At 36.6% G+C, this 17,881-nt stretch overlaps 2 protein-coding genes across 2 annotated transcripts; one reads left to right on the top strand and one right to left on the bottom strand.

Annotated features, from left to right (window-relative positions):
* Positions 1 to 4,066: 4,066 nt before the first annotated feature.
* LOC108988619 lies at positions 4,067 to 6,952 on the bottom strand. The gene is made up of 4 exons (XM_018961933.2): positions 6,539 to 6,952; positions 5,793 to 5,933; positions 4,802 to 4,876; positions 4,067 to 4,529 (listed from the first exon to the last, which is right to left on the bottom strand). The coding sequence occupies exons 1-4, from the start codon at positions 6,887 to 6,889 to the stop codon at positions 4,413 to 4,415; spliced, it is 684 nt and encodes a 227-aa protein (XP_018817478.1). The 5' UTR covers positions 6,890 to 6,952; the 3' UTR covers positions 4,067 to 4,412.
* A 313-nt stretch (positions 6,953 to 7,265) lies between these two features.
* LOC108988621 lies at positions 7,266 to 17,193 on the top strand. The gene is made up of 4 exons (XM_018961935.2): positions 7,266 to 7,880; positions 8,266 to 8,409; positions 10,194 to 10,271; positions 16,731 to 17,193. The coding sequence occupies exons 1-4, from the start codon at positions 7,563 to 7,565 to the stop codon at positions 16,950 to 16,952; spliced, it is 762 nt and encodes a 253-aa protein (XP_018817480.1). The 5' UTR covers positions 7,266 to 7,562; the 3' UTR covers positions 16,953 to 17,193.
* The last annotated feature ends 688 nt before the right edge of the window (positions 17,194 to 17,881 follow it).

Below are 17,881 nucleotides of genomic sequence, written 5' to 3' on the forward strand. Positions count from 1 at the left end.
TATGGAATCCCATATACCAAGTGTAATAAGAGAGAAGGCTTACCAAGTATAAGTGAGAGGCTAGACAGATTCTTGGCAAATTCTCACTGGTGTCACCTTTTTCCTTGTGCCACTGTTATTCATTGTACTGTGGCCTATTCTGATCATATACCTTTGTGGGTGGATACTAATGAAGGATGTGAAGCTAGGCGAGGGAGAAAACCTTTCAGGTTTGAAGCTATATGGGTGGGGGATGAAGGATGCAAACAGATTATTGAAGAAGTGTGGAGAGGTGATTCGGGTGGTGTGAATATGGAGGAGGTTATGAGAAAGATTAAGGGGTGTAGCATGAAATTGACTAGTTGGAACAAATAGAAATTTGGTTTGGTTCAGTAAAAGCTAGATGAACCAGAAGTAGACTTACCAAGGTGCAGGAAATTGATCTAACTTGTTTTGATTTAGCTGCTCACATCAATGCACGAGATGAAGTTCATAAATGGCTAGAAAGGGAGAAAATCATGTGGCATTAGAGATCAAATGCTATGTGGTTACAAGCAGGGGGCCAAAATTCTAAATATTTTCATACAAAGCATCCCGCAGAAGGAAGAAGAATTATGTTAAGAAGCACCAAATGATTTTGGTAGATGGAAATTAAGAAGGAGAGCAACTAGACCAATTGATTGTGGAGTACTTTCAAGCTCTATTTTCATCTTCAAATCAAAGAGGATCGATGGATATTGTGAATAATGTTAGCAAAAGAGTCACTAACCAAATGAATGATTATATTAAGAAGCACCAGATGATTTTGGTAGATGGAAATTAAGAAGGAGAGCAACTAGACCAACTGATTGTGGAGTACTTTCAAGCTCTATTTTCATCTTCAAATCAAAGAGGATCGATGGATATTGTGAATAATGTTGGCAAAAGAGTCACTAACCAAATGAATGAGTAGTTTTCTTGCAAATGTAGAGAGGAGGAGGTGACTTTGGCTTTGAAACAAATGCATCCTACAAAGGCCCCTGGACCTGATGGTATGTCCCCTATATTTTTTCAAAAATATTGGCATATCTTTGGTAATTCTATTACTAAAGTTGTCCTCAATGCTCTCAATTGTGAAGATTTTCCTAATAACTTAAATCACACTTTCATTGCTCTGATTCCCAAAAAACCATCCCCTATGATGCTGATTTTCACCCTATTAGCCTATGCAATGTCACTTACAAGTTTGTCTCTAAAGTGTTGCCCAATAGATTGAAACAGATCCTACCTAGTATTATCAGATTCTCAAAATGCTTTTGTACCGGGTAGGCTTATCCCCGATAATGTCCTCATAGCATATGAACTCATTCACTACATAAAATAGAAGAGAGTAGGGAAAAAAGTTTACATGTCACTCAAACTTGATATGAGTAAAACCTATGATAGGGTTGAGTGAGATTTCTTGCAAAAAATTATGTTGAACCTAGGCTTTAACTCAAAACTTATCCATGTTATTATGAAGTGTGTTACTTCTGTCTCCTTTTTAATATTGATCAATGATAATCCTAATAGCCCCATTATTCCAAGCAGAGGCTTAAGACAAAAGGATCCATTGTCCCCTTATCTCTTTCTTCTATGTACTGAGGGGCTTGTTCATTTACTGAGAGAAGCAGACAATAACCACATTGTGCCAAGTATCCAGATCTGTCGAGGGGCCCTAAAGTTAAACCATCTGCTATTTGTTGATGATATTGTGATATTTTGCAAAGCAGACACCATTACCAATAAACATATTCAAGAGTTATTGGATAAATATGAGATGGCTTCAGGGCAAAGGATTAATAGAGAAAAGACTGCTATGATGTTCAGTAGAAATACAACAACTGTGACAAAAGAGGAAATTATGTCGTTATGGGGTGGAAACAGTGTTCAATAGTAAAAAGTATTTGGGTCTACCACCCATGGTTGGCAAGGCTAAGGCTAAGGCTTTTTATGGGACTAAGCATCACGTGTGACAAAAATTACAAACTTGGAAAGAAAAAGAGTTATCCCAAGGAGGTAAAGAGATTCTACTCAAAGCTGTTGCTTTGTCTATCCCAACTTATGTTGTGAGCTATTTTAAGTTACCTGATTGTTTATGCAAGGAGCTGGAGGGGATGATGGCACAGTTTTGGTGGGGTAGAAAAGAAAATGAAAGGAAAATTTATTGGGTCAGTTGGAGGAAGATGTGTGAATCTAAGTCCCATGGTGGGTTGGGATCAAGGATTTAAAGATGTTTAATATGGCCCTATTGGCAAAACAAGGATTTAGAATCTTACAAGAGGAGGATACAGTGTTACACAACTTGAATAAGTCCAAATACTTTCCAAACTTAGATTTTCTTTTATTCAAAACTAGGGTGTAATCCTTCTTATGTTAGGAGAGGAATATGGGAAGCTAAACACTACCTACATAAAGGATTTCAATGGCGAGTTGGAAATTTCAAGCAAATTAATATATGGAAAGATTATGGATCTCAGACCATAAATATTTACAGTAGGAACTCAACTTAGCAGAAGAGGAGGTGAGGCATGAAACTGTTGACTCTCTCATAGATAACAACACGAAGTGGTGGAATGTTCAAAAGATTAGAGCTCTATTCAATCCAAATACAGCTTCTACTATTCTAATTATCATAATCTGCCCTGATGGTAGTGAAGATCGAATGATATGGGTCAGGAGAAAGATGGGAGGATTAGTGTGAAGAGTGTTTATAACTTGCTTACAAAGAAAGTAGAAGAGAGTGCAGTAGAGAGTTCTTATCATATCCAATAGATTTCTCTGTGGAAAGTTTTGTGGAAGTTAAAAGTTCCCCACAAGGTGAAGATTTTTGCATGGAGGGCCTATAAGAACTGTCTACCTACTCAATCAAACCTGTTACAGAAACATTTTTATGTTGATCTTACATGTTTTTGTAAAGATGAGCAAGAGGATCTATTACATGCTCTTGTGTATTGCCCTACTATTAAAGACATCTAGAAGAAGTATTTGCCAAAATTGCAAGAAAATGAAGAACAACTTATGTTCTTAGATCTAGCGTTGATGCTAAAAGAGGAGACAATGGAAGATTTAGCTCTGTTATTTTTTATTTTTTGATATTTTTGGTTTAGGAGAAATAAGATGGTTCGTGAGAAAATTCATCTTGATCCTAAACAAATAGTAGCTCATGCACTGTCTTTGTAGAAATATCACAAGGAGCTTGTGCCAAAGTCAAACCCAAGCCTCAAGATCCAATGTAGTTGAAAACCTCTTCCTCCTGGTTTCTTTAAATTGAATGTTGATGGAGTCATGTTTTTCAATCAACATACGGCAGGGGTGGGGATGATCCCACGAGATGAGGAATGTGAGATTATCTTTGTTGTCAGTAAAGTTGAGCAGGAAGTTGCTGAACTAGAAGCAGTTGAACTATTAGCCATGTTCAAAGGTCTCTAGTTTTGCATAGAGGTATATCTCAAATCATTCTTGAAAAGCGACAATAGGTTCCTACTCAATTTTACATAATCTGGTGAAGGAAACACAGAATTTAATGAAGATGTTTAATGTTTGCAAAATTCAACATGCTCATAGACTAGGCAATGAGGCAGCTCATAGACAGGCTCACTATACTTGGAATGTAGATGATCTTGTCATGTGGGGGTAGTTGTTCCTATGCCAATTTCCCAAGTTGTTAAGGTGGATAAGAACTAATTGATGTAATCCCTCTGTTTTTAATGAAGTGTTTTTCCTATTAAAAAAAATAAAAAATAATTCAACACAACGACATTATAACTATTTAAAAGAAAACGAAGATAATTCCCGATCGATCTTGCTCATGATTTGTTTCAGTCATAATCAAGCTTGTAATTATTAAAACAACGTACAAAGTATGGGTCATGCAGATAAAGCTAAAGGCCAAAAAACTAACTTCTAAAGAAAATTAATCATTAATTTCTTCTTCTTTTTTTTAATTTTTTTAATTTTTTAATTTTTATTTTGTCGCTAACCCATATTAACAGGCAATATAATTGGGAATCAGGGTCACAAATAATAATAAAACAAATACATACATACATTCAATTAGTACTAGTACTACCACACAATACTAAATCGTTTGAATTTATTTGATTAATATTGTTTCATAACACATCATGATCAGTGGTACTCAACAACATATATATACCTACTCCAATAAAATCAATCTTATTCCCTCACACTATCGAACCAATTTTTGTGTAATTGAGATATGCAGATACACAGACGACAAACGATGACCCAATCTCATTCTCACCTTATTATACACACTATATCTCACTCAGTCATGGCTGCTTGTGATTTGGATTCCATTAAGTACTAATGAATAAAAATTAAGGTGTGATTAGCTAGCTAATGAGGTGGAACTCCATGGTAACAGTAGTACTACTACTACCTTCGAAACATCAATGTTCTAATTCTCCTTTAATTGGAATATCGAATCCACCTTCAACGATTAGCGAGAACTTATCCCACCATTGCTTTCCTTCCTCCTCGTTATCCAGCATGGTACATGTGATAGCCTGATTAAGATCAATAGTCGAAAAGAAGTACTAGTACTGTTAATAATTTTGGCCCGTAGGTTCAAGATCGTAGCATATAACGTCATATATATAAATGCAAATATATATGCGATGATCATTTAATTTAAAAGTTTTGTAAACTGATCATAATTTCAACAGATTAATTAAGATTTTGTGAAAGTGATAATATTGCACTTTAATCTTTTTAAGATTCTTTTCCTAATTGCATGCATATCTAGAATCTATTATCTCAATGATATGGAGTAATGCACCTTATAGAGAGGATATCGACCATCTGAAGGGTGAAGTTGATGCTTGAGATACGTGTGAGCTTCTCCATATTTTTTCTGAACAAGCACACATATCAATCTTTGATATAAACAATATTAAAGAGTACTTCAGAAAAATATAAAACGCAAAAAGGAGAACGTAGGTATATGTCTCTATTTCTTATAGATATTAAATGATTAAGGGTCTGTTTGTTTGGATAGTGAGATGAGATGATATGATTTGTGAATAGTAGTAAGATAATTAGTTGAAATTAGATAAGATGAGATAAGAAGATTTCCACCTCTGTATTCAAACGGGCCCTAAAATCTCTTATATTAATTCTGATCTAATTGGTTGTGAACTTTAATTTTTGGCATACATTTTGAGTTTTGTAGTTTCTATGGATTGATAAGATTTTCCAATGGTTTCCCTACGCATAGCAAGGATTTGAATTAATTTCTACTTTAACTTTGTATGTTTTCTGTTCCTTAGATTGTATATCTAATAATGTTATTGTGCTTGAAAAAAATCAATATGATCAGAAGAAATTAGATCAGTCTACATGAGAGAGGCTGCTCGAAATTATAAAGCTTTTGCTTTCAAGAAGTTGAGAACTGAGAACTAAAGAGTACTACTATAAGGGAAAAAATGGTCTATTATGAAGCTGAGTAACGTTAGAAACAAGTCCAGAACGCGTGAAAATTTCATGCAATTCCTTTGAAAAATCCAGAACCCACCATACAAATAAAGTAAGATTTTTCAAGGTGAGTCCTGAGTATGTGATATCCTGAGTGCAATTCCTTTCGAAAAAAATTTGAACCCACGTAATTAATTATATGTGCCTGCCGACTCAATGTATTTGATATCCTGATTCCTGAGTGAAATGCATGCGATTCAAGTGTGAGCAGTTGAAGCAAGGTAAGGTCTCAGTATATTTGAAGTTACAGTGTTGGAAGGCTTTTGTCTTCTGCAGGAGTCAGGGAAGTTGCATACCTTGCAGATGAGAATTTCGGCCAATGCTATTTCCAAATTGTATGCAGGCTCTGGATCACTCTTACAGACTTTTAGTGCCTTTTTCAATATTTCCTCTGCCTCATCACCCTTCCCTGATTTCAATAGCCATAGCGCCTTCATCTACAATCATGATAAGTGATAACCGAGAGAATATAGTACACCATTGTATATATATATTGTTATTAACTATTGTGGATTAGTACTGGTAAATGATGCTACTAGTAAAGTCAAAATGAATGTGTACCGTTAGTCCAGCTTGTTTCTTTATTTCAAGCCAACTTTGTTATCACAGAGTTATGTAGCGCTAACTTCTACCATATAATTTTTATCTGCAAAAGGTTCCTAAGGGATTATATCTTGACTAAAGCAGCGGGAAGATTAATGAGTCAAATTCTGCAACTCTAGTCTTCCCCTTGCATGACTTGTTAGCGATTCTCACCAAGGGTTAAGCTAAAGCTTGGCTTTCATTTGCTGGAAAACAGAGCACCAAGAAGCCAGCAAAAATGCAGTTTTTCTTCTTGGTCTTACACTGTTTTTTAACCATTTGTAGAAATATTCATCAACATTTAGCTTTGAAATGATTATGGGAATTGGTACTTCCCCTATCCCTGGTTCAAATCTAATGCCAATCAAGAACTCAAAAGAAGTTTGAACATTCAAAGTTTCAGTCCTATGCAAATGATTACCAGTATAAATCTACATATATAGTGTGTAGAGAAGAGGACCTTAAGGGTATCAACATCTTCAGTTGAAGGCCTTTGAGGCAGTGTGAAAGTTTCCAGCTTTTGGGTGTCTTCATTGCTCGAAGTAAGGTTGGCAGTCATGTCCAAGAAAGATTGAAGTGCAGCCTTCCCGCCCGTTGGGATTGCTGATGCCCGAACAGACATTGCTTTCTGCTTGATTATGGGACTGAAGAGATTATGTCTTCTCTGGTGGCTCGTGAAACCATCAGAAAGCAAAAGAGAAGAATGCTTAAAGCTGAAATGAGGACTGGTGGCCCTTGTCCTCACGGCGGAAGGGATGCGTTGTGCCAGAAATGGCAAGGGGCGGCAATGGAGGCAAAGTGCGGATTCCATGGAAGATTTTTGCTATATATTAGACAAGATAGTAAGCAAGCATCCGCAGAGCTAAGAGTGATATTTATTGGCTCACCTTGAAATTAATGACCATGGCTCAGAATAAATAGTCCTTAATTTAGGGCGGAAGCAACGTGTCATAATATCCTAGTAGTGCTTTAGACAAAAGTTGCAGTGCTTAACTGGCAAGGTATCTTTCTTATGTCCTTGCATGGCTGTGTTGAACATGTATTGGAAACAAGGTATCTTGGGGTACATCTTAAATCTGTGTCAAAAGTAACCCTTTCATCATTCATTGGCTGAAATAACAGCATCTGTCTTCAAGAAGCTGCATCACGTACTTCTTTTTAAAATGGTAGACAACAATCCGCATATTACTTTGCTTAAGGCATGATAATTCCCCATGAAAACATCCAGAAAGCTCTTGCTTCTAATGTAAGAGAGGAATTTGGAAAAAACCTTTGTACAACCTTAATGATTTCTGAACCCGCACAAGTTTCTTTGGCCTCCAGCCTCCTAGCAAGAATGTGATCGTAACAGCTCTCTCACCTTCATGAAATTGCTCAGCTGATTTTGCACTATCATTTCTCCTACCCCCTTTCACACAATCTCCTCTTCAACTTGCTTTTGAGAAGTCCCCAGAACAGACCGTCCCAGAAATTTAGATCTCCACATGGGAAGTTTTTTCAATTATTTGAAAGGAAAAAGTACTCAGAAGGCAATGATTGTGATCGCTACGCCCTTTGTCATATTTGCCGGCATTTTCATGGGATATTGGGCTTTTACAAATCACCATAGGAAAGGAAAACCTAAGATTCAACGTCTTCCTACGAGGTCTATGTCCATTGGGGCTCTCCACGGAGGCAGATTGGCCTTGCAGAGGTTGGTTGATTATCATGAAGCTCATGACAATGCAGCATCACTGCACAGAGCTGAGACAGAGTTAGAGGATTTGCTTAAAGAGGAACAACCCAATTTAATGCAGCTGCAGGTCAGGCATCTCATCTCTCTCTCTCTCTCTCTCTCTCTCTCTCTCTATATATATATATATATATATATCCACATCACAAACATTCAGAAAAATCACTCTTGTATTAATTATATTAATAGTATTTACTTTCGCTCTACTCAAAATTAGCTGTATTGAACTGCAACAAAGATGCTGCGTTTCTCTTTAAAACTTCTTCCTAAAAACTATTCTCAGAAAACCAAATCAGCCAGCCATATCCCAAAATCTCTGAAGGTGAACAACACACACACACACACCAAATCAGCCAGCCATATCCCACTGCTTGTTCTAATATTGCTTTCTTTTAAACTCAACTTTGTTCTTGAGAGAGGTAAGGGCTTACTAGCTTGATGTATTTGCAATAAAGAGAACGGTGGCAAAGCTGGAAATGAGCGGGAAAGAAGAGGAAGCGGTGGCAATATTAGAACAAGCAGTGGAGAATGCACAAAAGGGAAAGCAACACGAAGCCTATGAAATCGAAATGCTGCTTGCGGAGATGCTCATCTACAAGGTCATTATTTCTTAACCTCGCATGCAGCTATATATCTAGCTAATTTCTTATACGTAACAAGTTAACTGATCATATTTCTCTCTGTACCTACGTACGTACGTACACCTGGATGGTTCAAAAACAGCATATATATATATATATATATATATATATAAATATATAAAAAATTTAATAGCAAGAACATGATTTGAAGATCAGTCTACAATAGACTTTGGGATATACATCCAGAGATTAAATATGAATTCATTATAGAAGCAAATGTTTACATGAATCAGTTTTAGACACTCACAAAACCACAACTTAATATTCGGCCCCATTTGGAACTTGGACTGTACTGAGATCAACTCAATTCAGTCTAATTTTAAGCTAAGTCTAACATCCAAACACCTAATTTTCAAATTACTAAATTCATATAAACTCAAAGAGAAATACTCTACCTACAAAGTGGTTACATAAAAGTAATCCCACAAATTGATGTGGCTTGATGTGGTTTGTCAAATTTGTAAAGTTAATTTTATTGTAAAACAGATCTAACAGATCACATGAAGGCACGTCTGTTTGTGTGATTACTTTTGTGTAATCCCTTTGTGGTTGTAGCATTCCTCCAACTCAAAATCTCTTTACACATGAGACTCACAACTTTTTTTAACTCAACACTTCTTTATACACGGGACGCACAACCTTTTTCAACTAATTTCCATAAATACATTTAAATTCATCTTAACATCTAAATACATCTAAACTCATTTTAGGTGGACACCATAAAATTCACTTCACCATCTGATCAACTTATTACTATTCATAAAGAATTCAACTCACTACTATTCATAAATCTATGGCTGATCTCTCATTCTATACAATATTAACGTAGCTCACGAAACTTTGACCTCATCTATAATTTTACACACGAAAGGACGTTTTATCCTTTGAAACCCTAGCAGCTAGCACCAATATTGAACTTGGTTGAGAAAAAAATCATCTGAGTTTGACTCTATCCCACTTAATGAGCCTTTTCCCTCTAGACTACTCCTGACACCTAATTCTTTGATATTTTCATGCAAACTTTCCAGTAGGCATAACTGTTACCATCAAAACAGGGTCTTGATGCGAGAGATTGAGTTTATCCATATGAAGTGATGATCTTAAGCCTAGCTAGGGTCACTTAGAAAATTAATCCAAAGTGAGTGAATCCCACCTAGCTTGATACTAATTATTGAAAAGTACCATAACATCGCCTTTGATACCTATTGAAAACTCTAGGATAGACCAGGTATATAAACCTAGAAGGGTTCAATATATATTAATTTTATGCTAATTATGACCAATTTAAAAAATTATCTCAATCACAATATTGCCATTTTGACTTTTCAATCCAATTATCAAATAGATTATACAAAAAGCAAAACCAAAATCTATGTGAAAACTGTAAAATAATTAACAATATTTTTACAAACTGATCTATAGATAATGAAAAAATACAAAATCTTGTAGAGATGAAACTCTAAGAGCATCGACGAAAAACTCTAAGAGCATACAACATAGCTTAAATTTGTTCATGGGATAAATACGCGCAAAGTAGGTCTATACAGAAATTTTATACAAGAAACTCATATACAAATTAACATTAGTTTGTAATTAATAAGTCATTAACCATTTTTCTTCCTTTTTCCCGGCCCCTTTTTCTCTCTTATGGATGATATAAAGGCTTCTTACATGCATGGTTATACGAATCAAGCATGCACATGATTTTCTCACTAGCTATTTGGACATACATATATCTCTAGGGAGATTTTGAAAAGGCTTTAAACTGCGAATGCTTGAAGCACGAGGAGATTTCTGATGCGCGACGTCCACTGTACAAGGTAAGGAGCTCTGATCTTTTGCCTTCTTGACAACCAAAAATCATGCATGCATTTAAATCGCAACTAGGCAATTAGGATCAGTAGTTAGTTTCACTGAAGATCACCCGGCCAGCTTATTATGCATGAGATCGATGATTTAATATCCATGCATGTAATTAATTACGGAGTTGCATGGGGAAAAGATTTATATATTGATCTATATCCAACTCATGAGTTGATCACATGCACGCACATCAACACACCTGCATGGTATAAAGCAGTTTGCCCTGCCCCTGTCTGAATTAAGTTGGATTTTGGATAGAAATATTAACCATTCCAGTCAATCTTTCCTCTAGATATATTTACCAAAACCTAACCAGGACGTTCATTTGGATCATTTTTGGGACAATTCTAATGAGGTGAGATAGTACTCCTAGTTGCATGTATAGTTCTAGGAGGGGGACAATTAGATAGTTGCAAATTAGATGTTAGTCATATTAACACCGACAATTACTATAGACGTAATCATTATATATGTTATGGTCATGTGTACATGCAATATGATATATTTTTTTTCTCTATAAAATCATAAATATTTAATGAAAAATGCTAACGGTAATTAAAAAGAACTTAAAAAAATTTATTTCTCTACATATCAGTTATTGATCATTTGCTGAAAATTATAAAATTTGAATTCAAAATTTGAATTTTAAAAGAAAACTAACAAAATGAGTTTTGTACATAAAATTATAAGTAAGATTGTAATTTGAAGGTATATATCACCTAATCAAATACATTTGAAGATATCATTCAACTAAAAGGCTTAGCTTGTAATTTTAAGGCAAGAATTCATTGGATGGCTGCCGCTGGGGGCCCTGGCTCCTCGGCGCCGACAGGGAGGCTTTGCTCCTTTTCGGATACGGTCTCCCAATCACCTCAACCTCTTCCAGAGGTGATGATCCCTTTACGTCTTCCGAAATTCGTTGATGGCGATCTTTGCATCCTTTTTTCGAAAGAGGAAATTGAACGCTCTGCCGTGCCTTTCAAATTTTCGATGGTTTTGAAATTCCTGAAGCAAAGACAATCGGTTGATAACATCAGATTCTTTATCCATAACAAATGGGGACTCAATATGCAACCTGTTGTCTCCTCCATGCAGAAGCCAAGGAACGTCTTTATCAGGCTTACATCGGAGGATGATTTCTTGAAGGCCTTCTCGAAAGAGACTTGTGAGATGGAAGGAGTGTCATATAGGGTGTTTCATTGGAATACAACTTTTAACGATGAAGAAGAACCATCCATGGTCCCTGTATGGACGTGTTTACTAGGTCTCCCACCAAATTTTTACAAGGATTCCTTTTTTAAAAGTATAACTGCGTCAATGGGGCGTTTTATACTGTGGGACAACAGCACCAGGTGTGCTACCAGAATAGATGGTGCAAGGGTGTGTTTAGAGATGGACGCTGCCACAGATCCAATTCGTGGAGTATGGATCGGTTTACCTCATCATCTGAAAAGTTTCTTTCAAGATGTGGTTTACGAAACCCTTCCTGCATTTTGTGCGATCTGCAAAGTGCAAGGACATAAAGCTATGACCTGTAAAAAGGATGGAAAAAAAAAATCAAAGGAGGAGCCAAGGAAAGGCGAAGGAAAAAAGCATGATCGTATATGGTGAAGATAAAAGAAAAAGAGGATACAAAGGAGACCTTAAAGGTAACCAGTGGCGGAATGGAGGGATCACATGAAACTGAGGCTTTAAATAATTTGGTGAATCAGATTACGGTAGAAGACAATAATGAAATGGAGGAAGAAAATAGGGTTATGAATGAATTGAGCCAAGATGTTGTTGAGCAACAAACTGTGTTATCAAAGGAACCTATTAGATTGGAGCCCATTGAAGAGTAGGCTACTGAAGGCGTTCATGCTATGGCTAAAGATAATGTCCAAGAGCGCGATCGACGAGAAGGAGGTATCTGAAACTGTTGATGAATTGACAATTCAACAGTTTGCTGACAATGATATGGGTAATGGGGTTAATGAACAGAGGACTGAGAAGGAAAGCTCCCAACAGAATTTTGAATTGGTTCAGGTGATGTCCGAGAATGAGGAGGACCAGTTGATGCCACTGAGTAAAGAGAAAGACTTTTATTCAGATTCTGAAAATAATGGAAAGGTCGATAAGGGAGGATTGAAAACCAAGAGCTCGGCCAGGGTCGCAAGCAGACCCAATAGAATGAATTTATGATGAATCCTTTCTTGTATTGGAGTGTTAGAGGGATTGAGACCTCACGAAGACGTTTGAAGAAGCTTGTGTATAAAATCAAACCAAAGATTTCAGCTATGCCAGAACCTTTCAATAATGAGGCCAGATTACGAAAGCTGTGAAGATGGGGGGGAGAGAAAATTATGGATTGTGTGGAACCCTGAAGTTGTGGTGTCGGTTGAGAATAGGAGTGGACAACATGTTTGTCACCTTTGTATATGCGAAGTGTTCTTACTAAGGATGTGAACTTTGGGCCAGGCTAGAAGGATCCATTCCATTAGACTCTTCTTGGATGATAGTTGGGGATTTCAACATTATTTCTAATGACTTCGAAAGACGTGGAGGGAGAAGGAGGCCATTGGTTGCTATGGAGAAATTCAATGAGTTTATCAATGGTAATGGGTTATCCGATTTACCTCATAGTTGCAATTCTCTATCTTGGTGCAATGGGCATGATCGGTGGACAAGGAGTTGGGCACGTCTAGATCGCTCTCTTGTTAAAGGTTATTTCCTTGAAAGCCATGGGGGAGCTCATATGAAATATCTTTCAAGAAGTACTTCGGATCACTCACCTATGATTATCTGGCTGGAATCTCCTTTAAAACCATACAGTAGTGTTGGTTTTAAGTTTCAGCAAATGTGGGTAATGCATGAGATATTCATGGATCGTTTGTTGTTTGTTTGGATTGAGGAAGAACATGGCAGTGGACTTTATCGGTTGGCTAGTAAACTGAAGATACTCAGAGTTGTTCTTAGAAGATGGAATAAGGAGACTTTTGGGAGTACAACTGAAAACATTTGAGCTTTGGAGGAGAGAATTGAGAGACTAGAGCTTAGTCTTCAACAATGCTATTCTCAGGAGGATGAATAAGATTTATTAATTTCTCAGCTTGAATTTTTAACATGGAACAAACGGGAGGAGATTCGCTTAGCACATCAGGCTAAGATAACATGGTTGGAAAAGGGTGAAGGGCATGCTAAGGTTTTTAAAAGTTTCCAATCAAGAAATTTCAAAGTGGTTAGGGAGATGAAGCTTGGGGATGAGACTACCTTGAATTCGCTGGAAGATGTTCATAATGGGGCTGTAGAGTATTTTCAAGATTTTTTGATGGAGCGTGCATCAAAGAATTCTCCTCCAGATTTATCTTATTTGGTTGAGGAGAGTATTGTTAAGGATGATAATTTACTGCTTTGTCAGCTTCCTTCTTTTCAGGAAATTAAAGAGGCCTTTTTCTCCATTTCGATTGACAGCAGTCCAGGTCCTAATGGATTTAGCTCGGGTTTCTTTAGAGCGTGTTGGAGTATTGTACAAAGTGATGTTGTGGAAGTTGTGAGAGATTTTTTTTTTCCAGTGGCACGGTTCTTCCTCAGTTTTACACTGCTTCCTCGTTAGTACTTATTCCAAAGGTGGAGAATCCTAATGGTTTTGCTAAATTCAGACCCATTAGTTTATGTTCGGTAATCTATAAGGTTTGTTTAAAAGTTTGTGGGTCAATTATCTCCCATGCTTATTCAGTTAGTGTCTAAAGAACAAGGGGCCTTCATACTGGGGAGAAGCATATTTGATAACATAAACCTAACTCAGGTACTACTTCACAGTATTAACAAGCCTTCTAGGGGTGGTAATGTTATTCTAAAGATAGATATGGCCAAGGCGTATGATAGTTTTGATTGAAAATTTCTTTTACACATTTTAGCTTCATTTGGTTTTTCGGAACAAGTGTTGGAATTGATTAAGCAATGTGTTTGTTCACCATGGTATTCTATTGTCATGAATGGTACACGGAAAGGTTTTTTCAAAAGAGGCCGTAGTTTGAGGCAAGGTGATCTCATTTCTCCATTCCTTTTTATTCTTGTTGAGGAAATTTTCTCCTGTTTGTTGAATGCTAAATTTCAAGAAGGTAAATATTACCTTATTATCACCCAAGAGGAGCATTATATCACATTTACTATATGCGGATGATATTGTTCTCTTTACAAATGGTGGTACAAAGTCTTTAAGGGAGATCAAAAGGACAATTACAACTTATGAATCTTGGTCTGGACAAAAGGTTAATAAGGAGAAATCTTCCATCATTTTTTATAAACACATGGCTCCTAAAAGGAAAAGGGCGCTTCTGAGCATAACTAGATTTAAGGAAGATAGTGTACCTTTCAAGTATTTAGGAGCTCCTTTGATTACTGGCAGATTGTAGGTAAAGCATATGGATGAGTTAGTGGAGAAAATACAAAAGAAAGTGGAAGGATGGCAGACCAAGTTGCCATTTAATGGAGCAAGAATTTTTCTCTTAAGACATGTACTGTCGAGTATACCTATCCATTTAATGTCCATTATTCAAGTCCCGACTTTTGGGGTATTTCAGATGGAAAATCTAAAAGAAAATGGTACTCTTAGGATAGAATTTGCAAGCCAATACAAGAGGGTGGATTGGGACAAGCCAATACAGGAGGGTGGATTGGGAATTGGAGACTGTAAAGATGTCCAAACTTCTTTACATATGAAATTTGCTTGGAAGATGTTGACAGAGCATTCTCTATGGACTGATTTTTTTAAGGCCAAGTACGTGAAAAACAAGCATATTTCTCTGGTTGATGCAGGAAAAGGAACTCGGTTTTGGAAAAATATTCTTAAGTGTATCCCAAGGGTGATTGTACAATCAAAATGGAAGGTTAGAGATGGAGAGATTTCATTTTGAAGGGACAAATGGACATCAGATGGCCCACTAGCTGATCAGTTTGAGGTGAATGCATGTCCAAATCTTCTCATCAAAGACTGTAAGATAGATAATGGTTGGAATGTGGATTACGTGCAGGAGTTGGTCGGAATGGATAAAACAGATGAGTTGTTGGAAGTTTTGGGAAGGACTAAAGAGGGAGCTGATTTATTAATCTGGACAAAAGAAAACAATGGGAAGTTTACAACAAAAAGTGCATGGCAATGCATCAGAATTTCAACTCCAAGAATCAACTGGTCTGAATGGGTGTGGCATCCTTGCATTCCAAAAAATATTTCTGTTGCAACATGAAAAGTAATGAATAATGCTTTAAGTGTTGATGGTAGAATAAGGAGAGTTGGAATTCCATTGGCTTCAAAATGTGATTGTTGTATGAATCCTGCTTATAAAGACCTCAATCATGTACTGGCTATGGAAGATTTTGCATAGGAGATGTGGCAACGATGTTCGAGCTGTCTGGGCATTCCTTTTGTCACTAGTAGAAGCTGGAGAGATATTGTTGAGGGATGGTTTAGGTGTGCAAGGAAGTCAAGTCAGGTGGGTAATCTACTGGGCTTAATATCGTGCATTGTGACATGGTTGTTGTGGAAAAGGAGATGTAAACTACGCATGGAAGATAAGCTGGACAGTATAGAGACAACATGGTTTTCATTCAAATATTGGGTGACATGGGCTGGTATGAAAGTGAAAGATGGAAAGACTCTGTCCTGCCGTGATGAGGATATTTTGCAAGATCTCAGTATACCGTTTAAACCCCCAAAACAAAAGATCAACATGCGAGTAAAGTGGCAACGTCTAGTAGCTGGGATTTATAAATTAAATGTGGATGGAAGTTGCAAGGGGAACCCAGGACAGGCAGGTGCAGGTGGCGTGATTCGAAATCATCTTGGTGAGCTAATGAGTACTTTTGCAATGCACCTTGGACATGGGACCAATAACTTAGCAGAAATGATGGGTTTGCTTCATGGTTTGCATTTAGCTCGTGAACTTTGTATTAGATCTATTGAAATTGAGATGGACTCAATGATTATTGTTCAATGGGTGCAACGAAACCAATGTGGGATCTGGTACCTTGAGGATTTTTGGGAAGAGATTAAAGTACTCTTAGGCACTTTTTCATATAAGATCAACCACTCTTTTAGGGAGAGTAATGCAGTGGCTGATTACCATAATGGGTTCAGAAGGAATCTCAAAGACTTGGTTCACTCGGTAGACCACAGACAGTGAAGGGATTGATCAAGCTGGACAAAATTGGGGTGCCTTATTAGAGACTTCGTTAATATAGAGTAGTCCTTCGGTGTTTTGTAATGTTGGTCCATTATTATTTTCATGGTATTCCTGAGGTTTTTTTAAATAAAAGATAGAGGTGTTGTCCTCTTTCTCAAAAAAGAAAAAAAAAAAAAAAGTTGTATATATAGCACTGCTCTAATTTAATATTGACATATTTGTGTCCTTTAATTGTGAAAATGATTACACGTACAGGCTATTATTTACATCATGTTAGGTAAGTATGAACAAGCCAAAAAATGTTGGGGAGATTTTAAGGGTATTCAAAGAAACCTTCAATGGCCACCTAGTCTGAAGGAAAGTCATCAAGTGGATACAGCTAGCTCTATTAACCATTTCAAGGAGTTTGAGAAGGTAGTGAAGTACCTGAAAGATGATATCCACGAGGCACAGGCACAGAGGATGGCACAAAATTAAGGAAGAAATCGTACTCATGCATTAATCAAGTTACCCGGTACTGCTAGCTAGCTTCAATTGTGATTAATTTTGCAGTACTCCTGCTTGTATTTCTTCAATCTCCCTTCTCCTTCTTGGGTTGGGTTTGGGGTACTTGGCCAACATTATCATATCATGTTGAATGCTAGCTTATGGTATTTGTATTTGTAATTCTATTTGTTTTTTATAATGGTGATGATCAATTAAAGAAATACAATGTTTAAGAAATTCAGGATAGGATATTATAAATATATTACATTAATGTTAGTCCCCGAGCGGCATAGTGCCAACTTGAAAGTGTAACTTTCACACAAATTAAATTAAGCTAAACAAAATTATTTGCAAAACAAGCCATATTATATGCAGATGGATCCCTAAAATTACATTGACTTCAAACTCAAATTTTCATTCCCCATTAATGGAGGCAATTATCAACCTAAAAATTATAAATTGTATAAATGTTTTCCCAAACATTTTTTTAGGAAAAGGTAATTTGGGGATTTCACACCCATATGTTAATATATAATATTTCACATCGTCTCATATATATATATATATATATATATATATATATTGAAGTAAAAAATCATTCCTTTATTGTATATCAATAAAATTCAGTCACTAAGTATAAAATTTGTAATCCGTGTAGGTCCTAATTCTTCTATCCACACCATCTCTTCAGCATAAGTAAAAGCTAATTTCGCAAGCTTGTGTGCAATGTTGTTAGCTTCCCTATACACGAACCTAACACTCCAGTTTGAATTTCCAGAAATAAACTTTCTTTTATCCTCTATGATGTTCTCATATTCTGCCCATAACTCCTCATCACTATTTGTTGCCTTCACTACCATCTAAGAGTCCCCTTCCAATACCACATTAGAGAGTCCCAACTCTTGGCATAAAATTGATGC

The sequence above is a fragment of the Juglans regia genome, chromosome 3, assembly GCF_001411555.2.
Source record: "Juglans regia cultivar Chandler chromosome 3, Walnut 2.0, whole genome shotgun sequence".
NCBI lineage: Eukaryota > Viridiplantae > Streptophyta > Magnoliopsida > Fagales > Juglandaceae > Juglans > Juglans regia.